This window comes from Branchiostoma floridae, chromosome 12, assembly GCF_000003815.2.
Source record: "Branchiostoma floridae strain S238N-H82 chromosome 12, Bfl_VNyyK, whole genome shotgun sequence".
Classification (NCBI taxonomy): Eukaryota; Metazoa; Chordata; class Leptocardii; order Amphioxiformes; family Branchiostomatidae; genus Branchiostoma; species Branchiostoma floridae.
In genome coordinates, this window is record NC_049990.1 from 17,090,491 (window position 1) to 17,111,739 (window position 21,249).

At 38.7% G+C, this 21,249-nt stretch overlaps 2 protein-coding genes across 8 annotated transcripts; one reads left to right on the plus strand and one right to left on the minus strand.

Annotated features, from left to right (window-relative positions):
- The first annotated feature begins 19 nt into the window (after nt 1-19).
- Nucleotides 20-9,840, plus strand: LOC118427702 (probable glutamate--tRNA ligase, mitochondrial). Of its 6 annotated transcripts, none has more exons than XM_035837604.1 (15): nt 20-158; nt 1,016-1,270; nt 3,064-3,136; nt 3,659-3,696; nt 3,803-3,850; nt 4,150-4,320; nt 5,031-5,111; nt 5,470-5,562; nt 6,592-6,686; nt 7,056-7,110; nt 7,393-7,497; nt 8,332-8,492; nt 8,833-8,893; nt 9,026-9,295; nt 9,555-9,840. In XM_035837604.1, exons 1-15 carry the CDS (start codon nt 156-158, stop codon nt 9,675-9,677), a joined length of 1,632 nt encoding a protein of 543 aa, XP_035693497.1. In that variant the 5' UTR covers nt 20-155; the 3' UTR covers nt 9,678-9,840. The 6 variants fall into 6 exon arrangements, with proteins under 6 accessions (XP_035693497.1, XP_035693498.1, XP_035693499.1 ...); XM_035837605.1 differs by having other exon boundaries at nt 29-158; nt 1,019-1,270; XM_035837606.1 differs by having other exon boundaries at nt 101-158; nt 938-1,270.
- An 84-nt stretch (nt 9,841-9,924) lies between these two features.
- On the minus strand, nt 9,925-14,992 carry LOC118427706 (phospholipid scramblase 2-like). 2 transcript variants are annotated; one of them, XM_035837615.1, is made up of 8 exons: nt 14,632-14,992; nt 14,227-14,410; nt 13,157-13,234; nt 12,563-12,755; nt 11,915-12,026; nt 11,249-11,354; nt 10,804-10,862; nt 9,925-10,065 (listed from the first exon to the last, which is right to left on the minus strand). In XM_035837615.1, exons 2-8 carry the CDS (start codon nt 14,399-14,401, stop codon nt 10,039-10,041), a joined length of 750 nt encoding a protein of 249 aa, XP_035693508.1. In that variant the 5' UTR covers nt 14,402-14,410; nt 14,632-14,992; the 3' UTR covers nt 9,925-10,038. The 2 variants fall into 2 exon arrangements, with proteins under 2 accessions (XP_035693508.1, XP_035693507.1); XM_035837614.1 differs by having other exon boundaries at nt 14,227-14,991.
- Between the last annotated feature and the right edge of the window lie 6,257 nt (nt 14,993-21,249).

Genomic DNA, 21,249 nt, shown 5'->3' on the forward strand with positions numbered 1-21,249 from the left:
AAACTATATTTCTTTGTGTAAGATGTAACTTTGTGGAGCTAATATTTTTATAGGCATTGTTATTATTTATTAAGGACGTGTTGCAGACAGCAACGATGTAATTACGACAGCTGTGTAATTTTACGGCATGCTGCAAAGAGAACCGACTGAGACACATGGTTTGTGTTGTGTTGATCAAATGTGTGTTTACAAGATAGATTTTGACGTTTTCTCATGACAGCAAGTTGTCAATGATGTCATTTAGGTGTCCCCTTAGTTTTATATTGTCCAATCAGCTACATTTTAGTGAATGATCTAAGTATGGTTATTCTCTGTCAGACTTTAAGAAATATATTTTTTCGATGGACTTGTTTTGTATTCTTGAAAGCGTGGAACTGTATTGACTCAAGGAAGTTTAAAAACCTCCTTGACTGACAGGATGATCCTGTCAACAGTGTAGAAAATTTGTACTATTGACAGAACGATCCTGTTAACAGATGATCTTGTCAACAGTAAACAAATTTGCACTGGCAGGGTCATCCTGTCTTTTTCCACTGCTGTCATGATCGTCCTGTCAATAAAGTGAGTTTTTCCAGTGCTGACCTCGTCATCCTGTCAATGGTACAATTTTTTCTACTGCTAACATGGTCATCCTGTCAATAGTGGAAGTATCATCATGTCATTAATGCTATTTTTTCACTGCTGACTGGGCCATCCTGTCAATAGTACACATGTTTCCACTGCTAACTGGGTCATCCGGTCAATAGGGGAAGTATCATGATGTCATTAGTGCATTTTATTTTCACTGCTGATGTGTCATCCTGTCAATAGTGCACATTTTTTCCTCTGCTGACAGGGTCATCCTGTCAATAGTGCACATTTTCCCACTGCTGACAGGGTCATCCTGTCAATAGTGGAAGTATCATGTCAATAATGCACATTTTTCCACTGCTGACAGGGTTGTCCTTTCAATATTGGAAGTATCATGTCAATAGTGCAAAATTTTCCACTGCTGACATGGTCATCCTGTCAATAGCAGATCAACAGTTTTGGAGGAACAATGCGCCTGCTGTTAAAGATACCACAGTATAGCTCCCTGGGACTCCACCATTCAGTCAGAGGGGTGTGCTGTAGCCGTGCACTACTGTCGTGTTCAGATGTGCGGGTCAGATTTGCCCCGAGCCCGACTGGGATGCTACACCTGGGGGGACTGCGGACAGCCCTCTATAACTACCTGTTTGCCAAGGCACACAATGGGAGCTTCATCATCAGGATAGAAGATACAGACAGGGTAGGTATTGTCACAATATATTTGTAGTCACTCAACACAGTGGGGCATGACCAATGAGGTTTTATGATCTTATGAGCTCATAAAACCTCATTGGCATGAAAGAAGAGCAACACAAACTGGAGTTAACACTGTCTTGGAGTCCTACCTGGCCAAAACTACATACTCTACTCTACGCTACGCTATGCTACGCTAGGCTACGCTACTCTACTCTATTCTACTCTACTCTACTCCACTCTACTCTACTACTCTACTCTACTCTACTCTACTCTTTACTTTAGTCTATTGTTGTCAACGTTATACACTGTAGATTGCTGTTTTGAATTAAATGAATGTATGGTTTATTAATATTGTGGTACCTCGCAGCTAAAAGCTGAATTGCATGTACATGTACTGTACAATATCTTATAACACAAAAGGATGGAACATATAAATTTTGTTATAAAAACATCAATACAACAACAGATATGCTTCACAATTTTGTGTGATATGTGGCTAGTGACTTGACTTAGCTTTAAAAAATGAGAAACTTTGTATGAATAAAATTATTGATTTAAAAGGGACTTTCTTGTATCAATTGTTCAGATTTGAAAAAAAAGATCTCATCCAGCCACCCATTAGGCCACACCAATTTGATTTCTTGGTTCACGGATTTTTTAATAAAAAATATGGAGCGAGAGGGCGAAATTAAAATAAAAATAAAAATTGTAAAATGGTTGGGGTAAATGTAAGGGCTATTCCAAAACATAGAAAATAAAAAGTTTTCAGTTTGAAAAAAGTACAAAAACACTATTACTGTACAGTAACAGTACCTGTTTGTTGAAAATCACAAAAGCAGTCTGTGTCAGTTTTTATCTTTGTCCCATTCTTCATGAATGAAAAAATATAACTGCAATAATAATTCCCACATTTTAAGGACCTTACAATATAAAGGCCAATTTGCTACACCAGAAAGTTGGTAAATGGTTTACCATTTACCAACTGGTGAAAATTTGCTGAGTGGTAATTTTTATTTTTATTTTTTTTTCCAAAATTTTTTTTTTTTAAATCGAGCAAATCCGTGAACCAAGAAATTAAATTGGTGTGGCCTTACAGATGTATATCATATATTTCTTCAGGGAAATCATACTGTCAACTAGGGCTGGGTACCAGTTTTTCTTATTGGACCAGTCCAGAAAAACTGGACCTGAAAAAAATCGGTGAACTGGATGTTGGACCTATTGGAAAATGAACAGATTATCTGATCAGGCATTCACATGTTTGGGGGCTTACCAGTAGAGGAAAATAACGAGACGAAGTAGGTTGTCCATTCACAAGTTTTTACACACTGAATCAGGTCCAGACTCAGGTCCGGACCTGGACCTAATCCTCTGGACCTGAAACGGACCTGGACCTGAATTTTCTGTACCGGTACCCACCCCTACTGTCAACAGTACTGTTATTAAGCCATGTTCCCAGTACAAATGTTTAGCCACATCCCCATATGTGTGGAATCCAGTCTACCGTGGATTGGCCAGGCTACCTTCGGGACAGGGGGGTCTTTCCACCTCCTGGGTAATCTTTCACACCCGTAGGAGTTTGGTACGGTGGGAGTTGAATTTGCCATCCACGGGAGCCTATCAATTAACTCCCACTATATAGGCAAAGTCCTACTGGGAAAATGCTACCAGGTGTGAATGGTTACACCGGCGGCTGAGAGTTGCACTGGCCCCGTAGAGAGCCTACACTAACTACAGTTAGGCCATGCCACAACTAGACTGGATTCCAGGTTACATATGTCCCTCCCCCCACCCCAGACCAGACTGGTACCAGGTTCTGAGGAGAGTCTGGAAGAGATGCTGAGGTGGGCGGGGCTGGAGCCGGATGAGGGTGAGCACCTGACAAGGATCCTTCCATCTCCTGTGCCAAGTTTATGTTCTCTTCATTTCCTTATAGAAACAAATTTAAACTGAGGCAAAGACAGGAGAGGGTCTGCTTGTGGGGCTCAGACAACATTTCATTTTTACACTATACAAAAAACAATTACAGAAAATTTGGCCGTGAATAAAATTGCTTTCACCATGAATAATAAGAAATCAAAATAGGCTGCCAACACCTTACAGAAAAGAGCATGCAGACCCTCAAAGTCTTCTCTTTGCCAATAGAAGTATTGTAACCGATGCCAATACTACCCTACCCAAAGTAGATGTCATAAGCAAAGATTTAATTTGGTAATTATCTCACACTAAAACAACTTGAAAACGTGGTTTTAGTGTGAAATATATGATGTGAGTGCTAGATGTCCAGAATCAGTTTTTTTTAAACTCAAACCAAAATCTTTTAAGTCCAGAACCTGTCTGTCGTACCTGTACCCATCCTTACAAATGACTAATAATTCTGTCATAATTTTAGGACCAACTAAAAGTGGAAAATTTGGACCCTATCGTCAGGTATTGTTTTTTCAATACTCTCTTCATTTTCCCATTTGACACCTTGCTATGTTTAATAACGTTTCAAGTATACATATATTGAGTTCACATATCTGTTCTTTCTCAGTCTGAAAGAGTTCACATCTACAAGGAAAAGACACAAGAGCTCATTGAGGTAAGAATGGACAGAAAATATTGAGTAGATAACAACAGCTTAACACTTTCTAGCGTTCCAAATATGGGAATCACAGAAAAAGTAAAATAAATTGGTCCTCGTAGCCACCTCTCATGGCTTGGAGTCGAATCATGTGACATCAATTCAAGTCATTTAAGGTATCGAACCTTGGGCGGCAGATTACAGATCGAACGTGCAAACCACAACATAAAAAGCTCAGAGCTGTTGGCATGGTCAGTTTGGCAACCCTTGAGCCCCACTGTTACATAATGTATAAAATTTTGACATGTTTTCCCTAGAGGGGTTCAGCCTATTACTGCTTCTGTACCCCCCACCGGCTGGAGCTGTTACGTAAGGAGGCCGCCAGGCGGAAGGAGGTGCCTCGCTATGACAACAGGTGCAGGCAGCTGTCTCAGGAGGAATGCAGGCGGAGACTGGAGGATGGGGTTCCACATGTCGTCAGGTTTAAGGTGAAAAATCCAAATGGAATTACATTTTTTTTTCATATGTTAATAATGCAAAAAAGACACAGGGATTCAACAACTCCATCAGTAAGGTGCAGTGTACTTATACACAATGTTTCAATGTTAAAAGAATGGGGGCATCAATGGGATAGATATACATGAATGAGCATTATGAGCACTCTGCTGGACATTCCAATTCGGCAAAACAGCAGACTGGAAGCATATATAGTGTGAAGACTAGCTGACCACTGTCAGCAGCAGTATAATCAAATACTGTATAAGTATAGAATACAACACAGTTCATTCCAATATCACACAAAATAGCCTGACCATGGGTAGACTGGAGGGTGATCATGTGGAAAAGTGGAAGGGCTAGTACACATGTACATGTTCAGAGGGTGATGTGGAAAGCACAATGTGTATAGCATGTGTCTTACCCGCCCGAGAAAAGACACGTTTCAATGTGAAATGAGTCAGAAGTTTTCAGAAACAAAAAATTGCAAAAGTTCCTAACAATAATTCTGATGTCCGAATCTGTTATTGAATTTTTAGTGGCATACTAGTCGCATGCCGTCTGATAACCCATTGCAAGTCATCATCTGGTCCAGGACACCCATATCAAACATAATCCCTACCCAGGTATGACATACATGTAATACTATGTAACAGCTGACTGTAGTTGTTCACCAAATATCCTGACTGCTGTTTTTCTCTAGCTGGAGGAGAATGCCCAACCCTTTACAGACTTGGTGTTTGGGATCACCAGACATGATGTAGCCAGTGTGGAAGGGGACCCTGTAAGTCAACAACTCTGAACAATGTGTAAACAATATTTCTTTCCATATATATCTTCCTTCTTTTAAACTTATGAGAGTTAATGTTTATTGTTGTGTGACTATGTTGAATTAATTGTCGAACTATTTGTCTCTCATAAATAAGTGTTGTGTACCTATATATAAAGTCCTAAACTCAGGTACACATCATCATGTGAAGATGTATGACTGTTTTTCATACAGTCACCAGAATTCTGCAGAAGAGAACAATGTCATGTCATCCAATGTTAGATGTCTTCATGTTTTTATTCTATTCTGGTGTAACAGAATGAGAAGCTGCCATTTCTCCAATCTTATCCAGTTCTGTCTTGTGTTAATCCAGGTGATTATGAAGGGAGATGGTTTCCCCACCTATCACCTGGCTAACGTGGTAGACGATCACCTCATGCAGATATCCCATGTACTCAGGGGACAGGTGGGGCACGGTTACGTTGGAGATTTGTCATAACATTTGTTACTGAGTTAGTAATAGAATTCTAAAAACAGAATTACGGTCGATAGATTGCAAACTTCCACCGTGCAGTTTTTTATCATCATTCCTTCACCCCTTTGTCAGCTGCAACAGATAGAAATGGACAAATCTTAGTATTCTTACAATAGTGAGGAAGCCATAGAATTCAGGCGGGGAAGCAAAATTCTGCTATTGACAGTGAAAAAAATGCACATTTACGCTTTTGCAGGGTTGTAGCCAGCACCCATCTTTTGACAGAATTTTGCAGCTCGGGACGGATTATAACTTTGCACATTCTGTCCTCCGTGACTGAGAAATATTGATGTAAAAATTAAAAAAAACTCTCCCTTATGTAATTTTTCACCACCAACAGATGGCATTGAATAGCTTATTCTACTAGCAAAATTTACACCTCAAAATGCAGGAAATAGTGTTTCAGAGGGTCTAGATTTCAAGATTTCCTCTGTCCCCGGAACCCCTACAAACAGCACCCCTTCTGAGTGCAATTGGAGTTAAAATTGAGGGGACAGAAAATGATTTCAGGCTGGCTACAACCCTGTGCTTTTGCCATTTTGTTTATGGCATTGAATAGAATGATAGGAGCTATGACTCTTCGGGGATGTCCCTGTAGCTCAACTGGCAGTAGCCTCACAGTTGAGCTCCTGGTTCCAATAAGCTGGTAAGTAGGCAACCCTTTGTGTATAGTGCACTCATGAGAAGGGCATCTCTGTTGTGGCTGCACTCATCTTTCATAATCTGTATCTGCATCTATATAGCCGGTATAACCGCCCTTCGGCATAACACACCAGCTTTGCAGGCACGCGGCGCAGCAGCAGCTGGTTATATTACTCTGAACGATCTGTCACACCTAACTTTTGCACACCTATCTTAGAAGGTGGGTAAAATAAGGGAGGTAAAATGTGGGTTCTGTGTTTGAGGATGCACAAGTACTAGGTTATTGCAACACTGATTCATGACTATTTCTTCCTTCAGGAATGGCTGATCTCCACTGGGAAACACTTGATGCTGTACCGAGCCTTTGGCTGGACTCCTCCACAGTTTGCTCACCTTCCTCTTCTAGTTAACAAGTACGGAAACTTTCCTTGAATTTGTTTTTGATTTGTTCTCCTGTGTGTGTGACCTGCAGTGAACAAGCCTGTTTAACATTATAGATTGCTTTGAATGTTTCTTTGTGTGCAATTACATTAATGTTGATGTGACTTTGCTGTGGTAATAATAATTCTATAACCATGTGTAGTAATGGTTGTATTATCAGTATTTCAAGTGTACATAATTATATAGGATTGTAGAACAAGATCAATTACTAAGACAGTCAACAATAGTTTCTGCTTGTTTACAGATTTTAGCCACAATATTCATTAGCTATGATTTAATTTTGTTTATTGAATACACAAATAGTGAAATACTCTTTCTAAATTCATTTTTTTTTATTGCAGGGATGGTACAAAACTTTCCAAAAGACAGGGAGACATCTTTGCCAACCACTTTCGTGTAAGTTTAACTTTTTACACTTACATGGAAGCATTTTTTTTCATTTGGTAGAGATACGAACTAAGATATAAATGCACATTATGAAGTAATCTCTATGAGTGTTACTTTAGATTGCTGTTACAGTTTTATTGTGCCCAATTGTATTATGACACCACTACTTAGTTTTGTACAATATATTTCTGGTTTCATTTTGATAACTAAATTATTTGCTCAGGTGCTTGTTTTTGTAATGATTATGATATCCATTTGTCTAAATCATTGATTGATTTTTACTTTCATCAGGAGAAAGGGTACCTGCCACAAGCAGTGTTAAACTTCATCACATTCTGTGGAGCAGGTTTCCATGATAACAGGAAAGTTCGAACCCTTGAGGATATGGTGGCTGAGGTATTACAAGTTACCTGTGTTAAACTTAATGTGAAGCATTTTAGTTTCTAAGTGGAAGACTGGAGGAGTCAAAATATGTTGCTCAGATAAACGTTTCTAATGTGACCAAATGTGGAGAATGTGTACATTTTTTGTTGTAGTCACTGTGATGTTTATTTATAATATGTGATATTTCAATTACTGTAAATCTTTAAGGTTTTGCAGTGGTGTCATTATCACTAGCAAGTTAAAACCATGATTGTAAAAATACTTGTTTTGACTTCTGCCTGTCTACCCCCTTGTTTGAACCATGAACTCAAAACTACCGCAAACAATCCATTTAATACCTATTGTGAAATCTAATGCCATGCCTTTAAGGTCACACCAATTGAATTTGTTGGTTCACAGATTTTTTTTAGAGTGAAAGTAAGCAGGCATCAAATATGCAATGGGCAGAGAGGAAAACATTGAATATGACTGTATTCACTTCATAAAACTGAGTGCACTAAGGCATACCCCTGGTCCTCTGGCTTTGTTTTCATGATATTTTTCCAGTTAAATATATTGAATTTCTTTTATTTTTTCATTTTTTTAAACACCATGAACCAACAAATTAAATATATGTGGCCTTATAGGCATTTACAATTATGTTTCTCTACTTGTGCAGTTTTCCCTAGCCCGCGTTGTTGATAACTGTTTTGCATACGTGTGCAGTTTTCCCTAGCCCGCGTTGTTGATAACTGTTTTGCATACCTGTGAAGTTTTCCCCAGCCCGTGTTGTTGATAACTGCTTTGCATACCTGTGCAGTTTTCCCCAGCCCGTGTTGTTGATAACTATTTTGCATACCTGTGCAGTTTTCGCTAGCCCGGGTTGTTGAACACCCTGCCCGGCTGGACTGGGACAGGTTACAGGAGTTCCAGAGAGAACACCTCGCTAGGCTGTTTGGGACACATCATGGACAGACTCAGATAGTACAGAACCTCAGGGAACTTATAGTGCAGCAGTACGGGGAAAGGTAACTTGGTTTTCCTTTTGTAGAGACGCTGCATGTAATTTCTAGTAATGTATATTGTCTTTTAGCAATGTAATGTCTTTTTAGTCATACTTGAGCGCTTTTGCATGATCTTCCCAAAGTAAAATTTAGGCTAACACAAATTTAATTTAGGATGCACCACCACCATTAATGATGCAGGCTAGGATGAACTGTATTACAAATATATGGGATGGTCATTTGAAATCATGTACTATATAGAAGCTTGATAGCCGTGCAGCTTTTTAGTATTTATTCAATTTATTCAATGACATGTACAACCAAAACTAAAAGTACTAATTTTTCTGTTTGCATTTTGCCTCAGATTTTCAGGCTCTTCCATCCTACTCGATGAGTACATTTTGAAAGTTTTGGAAACGAGAATGGTATGTGTTTGGCATTATCATTAACTGTTTTTCCTTCCCAATTTTCTTATTTTCGCAATTCCTATGAACTTCACCTTGAAAATGAAGACCATTAATTTTTCACATATTTTTTGTCTCTTTTCCTCGTTTCAGGGCCACTTTACATTACTGAGTGACTTAGTCTCACCTGACTTTCAATATCTGTGGGGCCAGCCAGATATTACTGTACAGGAACTGTCAATGATTACTTGCCATGCCAGCTCAGTACTCAGAACAGTCCACAAGGCATTACAGGACATGTCTACAAACCAGTTTACATTAGAGGAGGTGGGTATCAAACTGAGAGATGTGTCCAAGACCCACAAGGCAGTCAAGTACAGTACCCTGATGAAGATGCTGAGATTCGTATTATCAGGCAGACAGGTATGTATAGTGTGTGGCCTTGGGTGAATAATGTTGTACAATGTTGTAGCCTGACATTTGTATCTTTTCAAGACGAATTTTAATAATCACACAATGAACAATACACATTGAGGTCTTCATTGATCTCTGTACAGTTTATGACATTGTGTTTTGGACCAAATATCCACTACAGAAAGACGTCTAAGATGAAAAAACAAATTTCAAAAAAAAAATCTCCCAAACATGATCATGAACTTTGAACTTTGCCCTCTCCATGCAGGTTGGCCCCAGTGTGGCAGAGATGATGACCACATTAGGACAAACGGAGACTCTTAAGAGACTTATCAATGCTCTGTCACTACTAGATAATGGTACTAAAACCAAAGACACAGAGAGAAGATGATGATAACATTACATCTATCAAGATTTACAAATAATTTTTACAGCACAAAATCACAATAGAATATAACATAATGAATAGTTTTAGTTGTAAGATATACTACTGTAACAGCAACTCTATAAGTTCAAATCGGCATTGCAAAATTTTAATCAGCTTCACACACACACAGACAATATGCTTTAAAGGACCATAATGGAATAAAATTTTAAAAAATACAATGGTACCTCCTCTTATTTGTGTTTTTCATGTAGTTACAGCTCATATATATACTGTGGTGTAGTCCCATCTTTTTCAATAGTCTTTCTTGAGATACTTGTTCGGGTATGTCCTCCCCAGAGTTGTGGATAATGTTTTGTGTCTCTCTTTAGCTCATCTCAAAGTACATGTAGTTCTGTAAGGGGAAAATGGGCACATTATAATAAAACCCAAAGAACAAAGTCACTTTGCAGACTTAAATTTTTTTTTCTGAACATGACCTAGCCATGAAGTAGGATCTGAAATTAATTCACTCAATATTCCATCGTTTGTTCCAGGAATCACTTTTATTATTAGTTAAATTATGATACAAAATATATGATTTTACAGTAAGTACATTGATTGCATGGTTCTGAACTAGGGCTGGGTACCGGTACGGTGTACCGGTACAAAAACGGTTTTTCTTATTGGACCGGTGCAGAAAAACCGGACCTGAAAAAATTCTGTGGACCGGATGTTGGACCTATTGAAAAATTAACAGATTATTTTATCAGGCATGCACGCGTTTTGACGCTTGCAGGTGGAAGAAAATAACATGAGTGAAGTATAGAAGAGTTTATAGTAATTTCTACCAAGTTTTACAGCCAATCGTACAAGTGCAGTCAGCATTGTAAGATTTTAAAACGCAAGTGTAGGTCTAATGCTCCACCAAACAGATTTCTTTGTAGTGAAATGGACCATTGGTATGAGTCATACTGAATCAGGTCCAGGTTCAGGTCCGGACCTGGACCTAATACTTTGGACCTGAACCGGACCTGTACCTGGATTTTCTGCACCGGTACCCACCCCTATTCTGAACTTTTGTGACAATATGATATAATAAACAAATATACTTACTTTGTGACAATATGATATAATAAACAAACATACTTACAACCAGGAAGCATGCTCCCAACAGTACTGCCTTCATCCTCACATCCACCTCAAACGGAACTGGACATTGTAACACAAAAGACTTGTTCATCTTGTTTGTACATCATTGGCATTGATCATCATATTAGCAACTTTCGCAAGGAATGGTTACAACATGCTGTTCCTTTTTGATATTCAAAAGATTACAATCCTACGTATACAGAGCATGAAATGAAGAATTTGTTTATAACAGATTCAGGTACGATTTTATATAGTTTCTCTATCAAAATGCCTTTCTCTATCAAAATGCCTTTCCGTTACATTCCAAAAATGTAAATATGAAATAATGGTGGTTGCACAATTGAAATGCTCAAATGTTTTGTAATAAAAGGACATGAGGAAAAAGCTTGGAAAGAAAGTATAACATTACATTAAAAGTGATTATGGGAATGAATTTGAAGACTTACATTCAATCTCAAAGTTCTCGTGATCCATGTTGTACTTGTCCTGTGGCCCTCCCCACCGTTTAGCAATGGACCCGACAGCCTTCTTATCTTCCTCCAGGGACAGGATCTGATCATATGACATGAAAATTGGTTGACGCTTTTACTTATTTTTCAATGGCTGTCAATGTTTACTACGTGATAATAACGTTTGATGTCTGGTTCGAGCAGAGGCTGGACCAAAGTAACTAAAGAATGTAAGACTCAATGTATTACTACTATTTTTATGCACGCAGCAACTTAACGTATGGCGGTAAACAACAGCAACAGCAATAGGTCAGCCCTCGGTATTAACAAGAGAATAAGGCTGCAGCTTTTTTTTTTCAGCTGAAGTTTGAAATTTAAAATAGTTCGGTTGGATGGTCTTCGTGTGTTTTGTTCCTAAGAATTGCTGTGCTAAAATCTACCAGTTGGAGACGAAAAACGTACAGCTTGTTTGTGCGGTTTTGGTCCTTTTGATTCGAAAAATTATGAATTTCAGAGATACAGAACGAATTTTCTTACGTTTTGTAATTTTGTTGTCTTCTTAGTCATACTTTTACGTGTGCAATATCTAAATTATTAAAAATCGGCGAAATAACACAACAGTGCCGCACCGGTGCCCCAAGTGCAGTGAGATTTCACCTTTACCTTGTACTCCATGTTACTGAAGCAGCGGCACGGACAGGCGGGACCCCGGATGTGGTACCACGGCTTCTTGTCCGCGTCCTGAACCTCCAGAATCCCGTGGAATATATTCCATCTGAAAAGGGAGACAGTGCTGTGAGTTTTAACATAAAGAGCCTAAACTTTAAGGCTAATGCATCTTGCAGCGACTCACATTTTTAGTAGCCTCAGGTTGATTCTTGGCCCACCCAAAATCCGACCACCCTTGCACTGGGAGGGCCAGCTATAGCCCTGGATAGCGAATTTTGTGTTACACAGACATTTTCGGAAAGGTATGAAAGCTTTCAGCACAAATTGAACAATTACATGATAAAGCTTTTTTTTGTATCGTAGGATACATTTGGGCTGCAAATAATTTGACAAAACAAGACTATCCCATAGATATTAAGTCTTGATCAGGACGTCTTTAAAAAACGCCAATCTATAGATATTTGTATTTTAACTCAAGGCATTGCCTGGACAGTGGCGGGGTGGACACAGGCTATCTGCTGCAGTCACTAGTTTCCAAAGTCACGTCCCGGAAGCTGCAGTGGACGGGTCCAGTGTCAGCCGCAAATTTGGGTACTAGGTTAGGTTTAGTTTTTCATAGTGTATTTTCATAGTTTTGCCTACTTTTGCTTGACGTAGCCCAGGGTCTCCCCGTCGCCTGTCTTGACGGTGACAGTCATGAGACAGCAGGGACAGCAGCAGGCGTCACAGCGCGCTGGCCGCACCAGGTGCAGCACCTCCCGGGACAGCTTGTCGTACAGCCGCATGTGGAAGGCGCGGGCAGGGCCGCAACACTGCCGGCAGAAACAGTTCGTCTCTGTGAACAAAGGGGAACGTTTTTTAACAATGTTGTATGCACCTGTGATTTCTTATCGATCTATCGTACTGTATTTGATTTATTCTTAAGCCCATTAGATAGCTCCATTTATGTCATGATAGTTAGATACCACAAAGATTAAGATGCAAGCTTTCTAAAGTGCAGTATTTGCCTGATATTCACTTGGCGACAAAGGGAATACTACACAATTATACAATCTCAAGCATCAAGAAAATACGGCCCCATGTGGTTTCAATCGGCAAAGCAATACATGGAAGAGCTAAAGAGGAATAGCTTCCGATACAGAAGTATGTTTCTGCATGTTTAAACCTCACTGAAGTTATTTGTGGTTCTCATTATCGATTAGTACTGCTCAACATCTGCTTGTTGTAGTTCCTCACCTTCCGACGCAAAATACACCTGTTGTCCTCTGCCGTTCTTGATGACGTAATCGTTGTTTTCAAAGTTGCATACAGGTCCTGTGAGAAAGACAAGGATTGCAGATATCATATGTGAAAAATCAATCAATCAATCAATCAATCAATCAATCAATCAAGTTAATTCTTTCTCTATTAATTTATCTTTGCCGTAGCCTTACACAGACCTTATTTAATGGCAAGCTTCTTCTAATCTTATTCGTGAGTTGATATTTCGTACTAAATCTAAACACGCCACATTCAAGTTGCTTAAAGCACTTTCCTTTCATGCGAGTGAAAAAAGACACATTTATTTATAGCTTTGGGTGTTGACTTCGCTAGAAATCTAGTTCATGTTATTAAGAGTCAACACAATAACTAATACGCTCAGAAACTTAGTCTCTACTGTCACTGATGTAACAGCATTGTCGTGGCGACGAGTCAACAGGTCCCTTTTACTGCGTGTTTGAGGAAGTCATTAGGACACCTACCATCGATGCGGCCAGTGATTCTGAATGGTGCCTATAATCATGGCAACGTAAGACTACGCGTAAATAGAAATTGTACCATGCAAAAACGATACAATTGTTCACTTCATGGGGGGAATTACAGTTTATGAACTCAAGACGAATTTTGAGGTTCTGTTTGACTTGTTCAGTGTATAGATGTCGATTCTAAAGTTTTGTCAATCAAGGTGATAAGATACGCCATATAGCAATTACTCAAGCAAACTTAAAATTGGGATTTCGAAAACGGTCAGACGTTCGAGATAACACCCGTTATCTTTCGTCAATGACACTTAAAATATATAGTTTTATTTCCTACCTATGGGAAGTGAGAAAACGACAACGTAACCCCCACCCCCTTTGACAGGCATCGTACAATTTATGTAAGTTGTTCCCCTTCCGTTTTTCTACCATTTCCTTTGCAATCAGTTGAATCTACCGCTCGGTGAGCCTTCCGAGTGACAACAACTACTTTAGCATCATGCCTATGGTCTATCGACAAAAGCGACACAGTTTAACATCACTTATCCTCTACTTGTTCCATCTTACCTTCTGGCCCGTATGTCTGTGATATGCGGAGCTTGTCCAGGGTGGTGAGATACTCCAGACCGGCGGGACAGTTGGTAGGCTTGTCCGGCGGTCGTCCCATCCATGTTACCAGCTCCAGACTTTCCTCTCCCTTCCCGCCCTTTTTCGGCTGCTTGTCAACAACTCGGGCCGACATGTTGGCGCCCTGAGAACCCTTAAACCTGTTACTCTCGTCTCAGATGGCCGTAGAAATATAGCTTGAAGTCAACACAGCGAAGACCTTATCTTCTCGGGTAGTCGGTCAGATCTAAAATTCTAGACTACCCTGCTGTTCCCTTTGGAATACGTCAGCTTGCATCAACAAGTTACTGTTGTCCACCTTCTAACCAAAATAAGACATTCGACTTAAAATCCCGTAGGTATCACCTTCTTGGTTTGTTTCCTCTTCCTGTGTTGTCACAACTGGTTGGCCATAGACTATAGGTCCGTTCTTCTCTGCCGTGGGTTTGCGTGTGGCAGAACGAAGTACTTTCCACCTCGGAATCTGTCAACGGTTTCCAACAGAACACCCTTATAAATGTCCCCACATAGAAGAGCAAAAACACTGCCCTGTAAACCCAGAGTCAACTACCGTCTTCAAAACAAGACCTGGCAAGGAATCGTTGGACACAACTTGGTTCAATCCCGCTGCTCTCACACTGTCACGAAATGACGCACCTGTTGTATTTGTGCCTGACAACAAAGACTTAAACACCAGCCCCTTTCAACAGAACGTGCGTTCTCCTGTGCTGTAGCACTTTTCAAGTGGCTGCACTCAAAAGGGTGTCCAATATCAACATTTCAGGGGAGAGTTTCTAATCCCTCAAACATTACCTTCCAGCACAAAGCCCGTGCCTGCTGAGTTGTTGACTTAGCCAACTAATCTTTTAGTAAAACCATTTCCCTCTAATCCGGTGTCGGATTTGTTACACAGCAACACCGCTCCTGTTTTGCTGGTTGTTGGCGCTATGGTGTATGTTTTTACTTTATGATAACAAAAATGTTAATGTTTAATTTTTTCTCTACCCCTAGTTTAATATGATTGAGTGTAGCCGTAGAAATAAAACTTATTTGGTTTCCGTATTTGTAAGGCCTTACTGACTTGCGGTATCATGTTGCTGGTTTTTGCTTTATGATAACAAACATTTTGATGTTTATTTTCCCAATTATCCTTTTTTTTATATCATTGAGTGTAGCCGTAGAAATAAAAAGTATGTGGTTTCCGTATTTGTAAGGCCTTACTGACTTCATTTTACCAATGATATCCTAAGGAAACCCCTAAACTAATACAGGAGAGCGAATGAAAAAGTCCAGGACAAAAGAATGCTGCAAAAATACAAGACTTAACATCCCATCCACTCTTTCAAAGGCTTGGTTTGTCTTATGTTCACATCTTATAGGATTGAAGGAGACAGTTGTCACCACAATGGCAATATCTAAAAAAAAGTTTTACTGCCATTCTTGTTAGAAGACGGGTAGTGGATTGGAGGAGTTCTGTTAAACACATATGCATTCCGTCTATTCCGTGCATTCCGTAAAGACTATTAAATTCTTGAATTCATGGAAAGTACTATATTATGGCATATAGAGTTCACAGCATGGATTAAAATTGCCTCCTAGCAGTTCAAGACATCATTGCAGATGCAATCACTTATTGCTGCAAAACTAATATGAAACGCTAGGGGGCATCAATGACACGTGGCGAGTGTCTACATGCCCGGTTGACTAAAGCGCTAACGCTTATAATTTTCCGCACCAGGCGTTTCTACAGCAGACAATAACGTGGTTATTATTTGAGATTTTACTGCTTATTTACACAAGACAATGATAGTTACTGCTTATATTTTATGATAAAGTTTCTACGTACTGTAGAATTTCCATACATGGTCGACGGTCTGCTATCAGAAATCTAGAGAAAAACAAAACAAAATTGCTGACATTTACAAACAAAATATCGTCAAACGCATCAAAGCGTTGTTAACGTTTGCAACGTGTTTGGCAGCAAAAGTCTGTCAGATTTCTGAAACATCAACAGTTATATTTTAAAGGGAACTTTCTCAAGGCGGTCGATTATGTCACCACACAAACCAGGCACATAAAACTAACGCATATATTTCTGCATTTACAGTAGATGATGTGCACATTTATGAATGTTAACATATCCCAGTTCAATTCGGTGTAAAACTAAGTGTGAAACGTCCTTCTGACATGGATAAATAATTATGTAATATATAATACGTTATGGACAATTTTAGAACATCTAATAGTCTCAAAGTCTCAAGGTCCCATACTAAATATCCGAATGTTTATATGACACCATGGGCTGATGTACAATATATTATATTATATTCTTTACTATACCAGAGGAGTGTCTACGTAATCATGAGAATTTCATGGAACTATGAGGGTTTTAGGGAATACATACGCTCTAGCGTTTTTCAGAACTTTTACAGTCCACTTCTATAGCTTTGGTTTTACCAAGGTATTATCTGTCATCCTCTTTCTCTTTACCTGCATGTATGCAGGTATGGTTTTCACGGGCGTGGGAAAATTTGGAAGCTGGGGATTTAGGGCGCTGTATCTCGAGAACGGATGGTGCGAGCACAACGATTTTTGGTATGCGGGTTGGGGGTGGTAGCTTGACACTCAGGTTTGATTTTGGGCCTCCTGGCTCTTGAACTTGACATTGCAGGTGGCATTTTTGGTGTTTTGGGGGCACTTTTGGCGCTGTGTGTCTGGAACGATACGCGCGACTGCGACGTATTTCTACACATGGGTGGGGGTTGTTGCTTGTTGCCTAGGATTGACTTTGGGCCTTGTCGCGTTTGAACTTGACCCGGCAGGTCGAATTTTGTGTCCGGGAGGGGTATTTCCGGAGTTATATCTTTCATACTGTGCATGCTCCAATTCTCACCCAATGACTGAATACACTAATAACTGTTGCCTCACAAAAGAAAGACAATTGCTGAATCAGTAAACCAATCAAACTTTATTCAAATCAAAACGTCAAATATTTTGCAGTAGGAGTACCATTACAAGGTAGAAAACCATAAGTTATTATTAGATTTTATTTTATTCTCTAAATCATTTTAAAGTTTCTAAAATACCTTTTCTCATTTCCCAAAAATATTTGCTTGACAATGTGAGTTTTTGTGACTTGATAGTTTTTGCATGCTATAATGTTTCCTTGTGAATTCTTGGGTGATTTAATGTGTTTAATGAAATATCATTTGTCAAAAAAAATATACTTATTCTGATAATACATAATTCAACTGGCCTGCTTTTCATTCTAAGTGGGTCATTTTGAATTATAACCTGAAGTGATATTTTTAAATGAGAACTCTTCCCTTAATTTGGTCTGTTATCTGATAATGTTACAAATTCTGTGTATCTTGCTGATTTTTTTTATATTTCTATTCTACAAGTTTTCATGCAACTTATTCAATCAATCAATCGTTGGCATGCATCATTAATCAAGCAAAAGCAATAAAAAGCAGTAGCTTTTCGAACTGACCAAAACCTTGTATAATGACACAAGTGGCATATCAAGAAACTATTATGTGTTTGGACATGTTAATCATTATTTACTTTCCTTTGTTAAGCACGGCTATAAATATGCTTCTGGCAATGACATATTTAGAGGAATTTTTTGTCTAACTTCTCAAAAATGTTTTCTATTTCTGATTACAAAATTTGTCGAATATTTAGACAAGTTTATTAACATTTTCATTGGCATTACGAAAATAATACGGACGGTATTATTTCTTCTGAGCATGCCACTTTGAAGTGTTACATGGATTGATACAAGAATTTAAATAGGAACGTTTTTTTTTAATTCTAAACAATTTTGGCCTGTATTCAAATGTTACAAATTTTGTACTTTCCTAATGAAATCCTATCTGTGTTGGTGGAATCTATAGTTGACAAAGTTTAAACTTTGTTTCAACACAACAGAAGAAAGACTCACCATAAATTTTCGGAGTACTCGACCAAAAACTTTGGGTGAGTCTTTCTTCTGTTGTGTTGAAACAAAGTTTACACTTTCTACTCTCCTGTTGCTTTTATATTTCTACTGAGCAAGCTTTTATGCAATTTGATGAGAAGCACAAGCAATGTTAACGAGCATTTGTACCTGAAAAATTCTCATAAACTAAAACTTATAAGTGACTTATCATAAGACAAGGACATGCAACTATTTTGGACATGCGACATTATTTACTTTCCTTTGTTAACTACAGTCATAACCACCACTTTAGGCAGTCAAAAATCTAGAGAAATTTTTGTTGACATGTTTCCGATTATCATGAAAATGATAAACGCAAACAGCCTGCTTTTTACTCTAGTAATGCAACTTTGAAGTGAAAGATTAATTGAAATGATGCTTTAAATTTGTAATTTTTCCTTTGACCTTTTAGATAGAACTGCCACTTTTTTGTTGTTGAGATGACGAAATTCTTACATACACATGATAACATTTGTCGAAAGTTTAGTTTTTTTGACGTTACTAATTCTGAAAACAATACATTTACTGATCATTCTTGCTTTCCACCTGAGCTCTCCACTTAAAAGTGTAGCATGAATTGTTTTAGTTTAAATCTTGATTTAAAGAGGAACTTTTCCTTTGGTCATAAATATAATATTCAGTCTGTTATCACATGTTTGTACTGATCTGCTCTGCAAGCTTTCTTGCAATTGTAATTATTTATTTGAGACTTACCACATTTGTGGAATGATTGACAGGTGACTATCACCTTTTCAACATGTCAACCCAGAGACCAAACTGTAAGGTTTGATCCACTCACACCGGGAAGGACCACTACTTTGGTGGGTTCTTAAATGTGCTCGAGGTGTGGTCTTCTAAAACATTTAACGTCCTATCCGAGGGACAGCCCTAACTGGAGCTAGGTACTCATTTCTACCCGAGTCAAGTGAGGAAGGTTGGGTAAAATGCCTTTCCCAATGGCACAAGATCGGCGACATATCAGCTGATTTGAACCTGGGACCTCTAGGTTCCGGGACAAACACCCTGTCGTTACACCATATGACCCCACAATTAAGCACACACAATATTTACAAGCAGAAGTACTAGTTTGTCTACCTGACCAACATCTTATCGTCACAATGTGACATAATAATTACCTCCATGAAATGTCATGGAGGTTATATTTTACCCTGCGTTTGTGTGTGTGTGTGTCTGTCTGTCAACAAGATAACTCAAGAACGGCTGGATGGATTAGTTTCATATTTGGTGTGGTGGTGGGGTGTGACAAAAGCTAAAAGTGTTTAGATTTTGGGCCCCCTAGCGACTTTCCTTGGTACTGCAGCGCCACTTCCGGTTTTGCTATCTCGTGTTCTGAACAAGATATGGTCCCAATTTTTGGGTGTTAGATAGCTCTTGTGCTCAGGAATAAGTGACATAAGTTTGGGCCCCCTAGCGTCTGGTTTTGGGATAGCAGGGGCATTTCTGTCAGAAACTTCTGAAGTGGATAACTCAAGAAGGAAACAATGGATTTTCATGATTTTTGGTATGTAGGTACCTTAGACAATGTTATACAAGATAAAATACAAATTATGCAAAATTAGATTACATTTGCATAATTAATGAGCTTATTCTATCATAGCAGTTTTTCAATGTATCTCTTGTACCGGACATGATATGGTTTTGATATTTGGGTGGTAGATAGCTTTCAACGTCATGGCAAAGTGGGGCAAGTTTCAGACCCCTAACATTTAATTGTGGAACTGCAGGGGCATTTTTGTCAAGACACTTCAAAGAGGATAACTGCAGAAAGGAACGACGGATTGGCATCATTTTAGGCATGCAGGTAGCTTGGGCAAAGATGTTTATAATGATATAAATTTTATGCAAATGAGGACTTAATTTGCATAATTAATGAGGAAATTGTACAATTCCATTGTTTTCAATAGCTGAACTTTCGTAAATGTAACACATGTAATTTATGATAGGTGAGAGATAAGCAGATACCAAATATGCAAGTGAGGAACTGATTTACATAATATATACAGAAATAGCAAATCCACATAATGACTAATATTGGGAATTTCATAATTGTGACATGTGTACGTTAGTCAATGATGAACATCGCCATACATAAATTATGTAAATGGTAGTCATTTGCATGAAATTTACAAAAGCTCTAAATTTTCATGGAGGTATGAGGTCGCCGAACTCTAGTTATCTATTGTACAGTTATTTCGCTTCTTTATCATGCACAACCATTTAAGGCAGTCAGAAATACAATTTAACACATAAAGTCCTGAAAATAAAGTATACTATAGAAAATCCAACTTGGTAATTTAACACACCATGTCTTATAGCCTTACTATTTGAACATATTCAAAGACATAACACACATTGTAACATTATTCAAAATGGTAATAAGATTACATATAGCATCTATGAAATAAGGTAAATATGCTTCACAAAGTCTTTTCAAACCAGTACATTTACTGATGACAAATAGAAGTAGACACACCATAGACTAAATCTATGATATTACACACATAAACACGCAAACAACTTATAAATAGTGGTAGTGGGATCAGTTCAACGTTATGTCATGACTCCAGAGATGACCAAACCGTGTTTTCATCCGAGTGACTTTGTTCCGTTCCTTCAATCAGGAGAACAAACTGTTATTCTTGATCCTAAATTTCAACCTATTTGCGGCGCAGTAGAGACTACTTTTACACATCGCAGTCGCCGCATGAACATGAGACTGACTGACTGGCGGACAGTTGACGTGAAAGATCCTCCGGCATGTCTTCCAATTCTGTTTTCTTCCCAGACACCCCTCAAGCTCGCAGTGGCCGACCAGAGAGATTCGTTGACAGTATAAGACAAAATTCCTAGATCCTAGACTAAACTGCTAAATATTACAAACACAGAAACACCAAAATGGATCGGCAATGGTGGAGGGATCAGTTCAACACTTCATTTTGTCACCACTCCAGAGATTACCACACTGCATCAGTCTTGTGCTT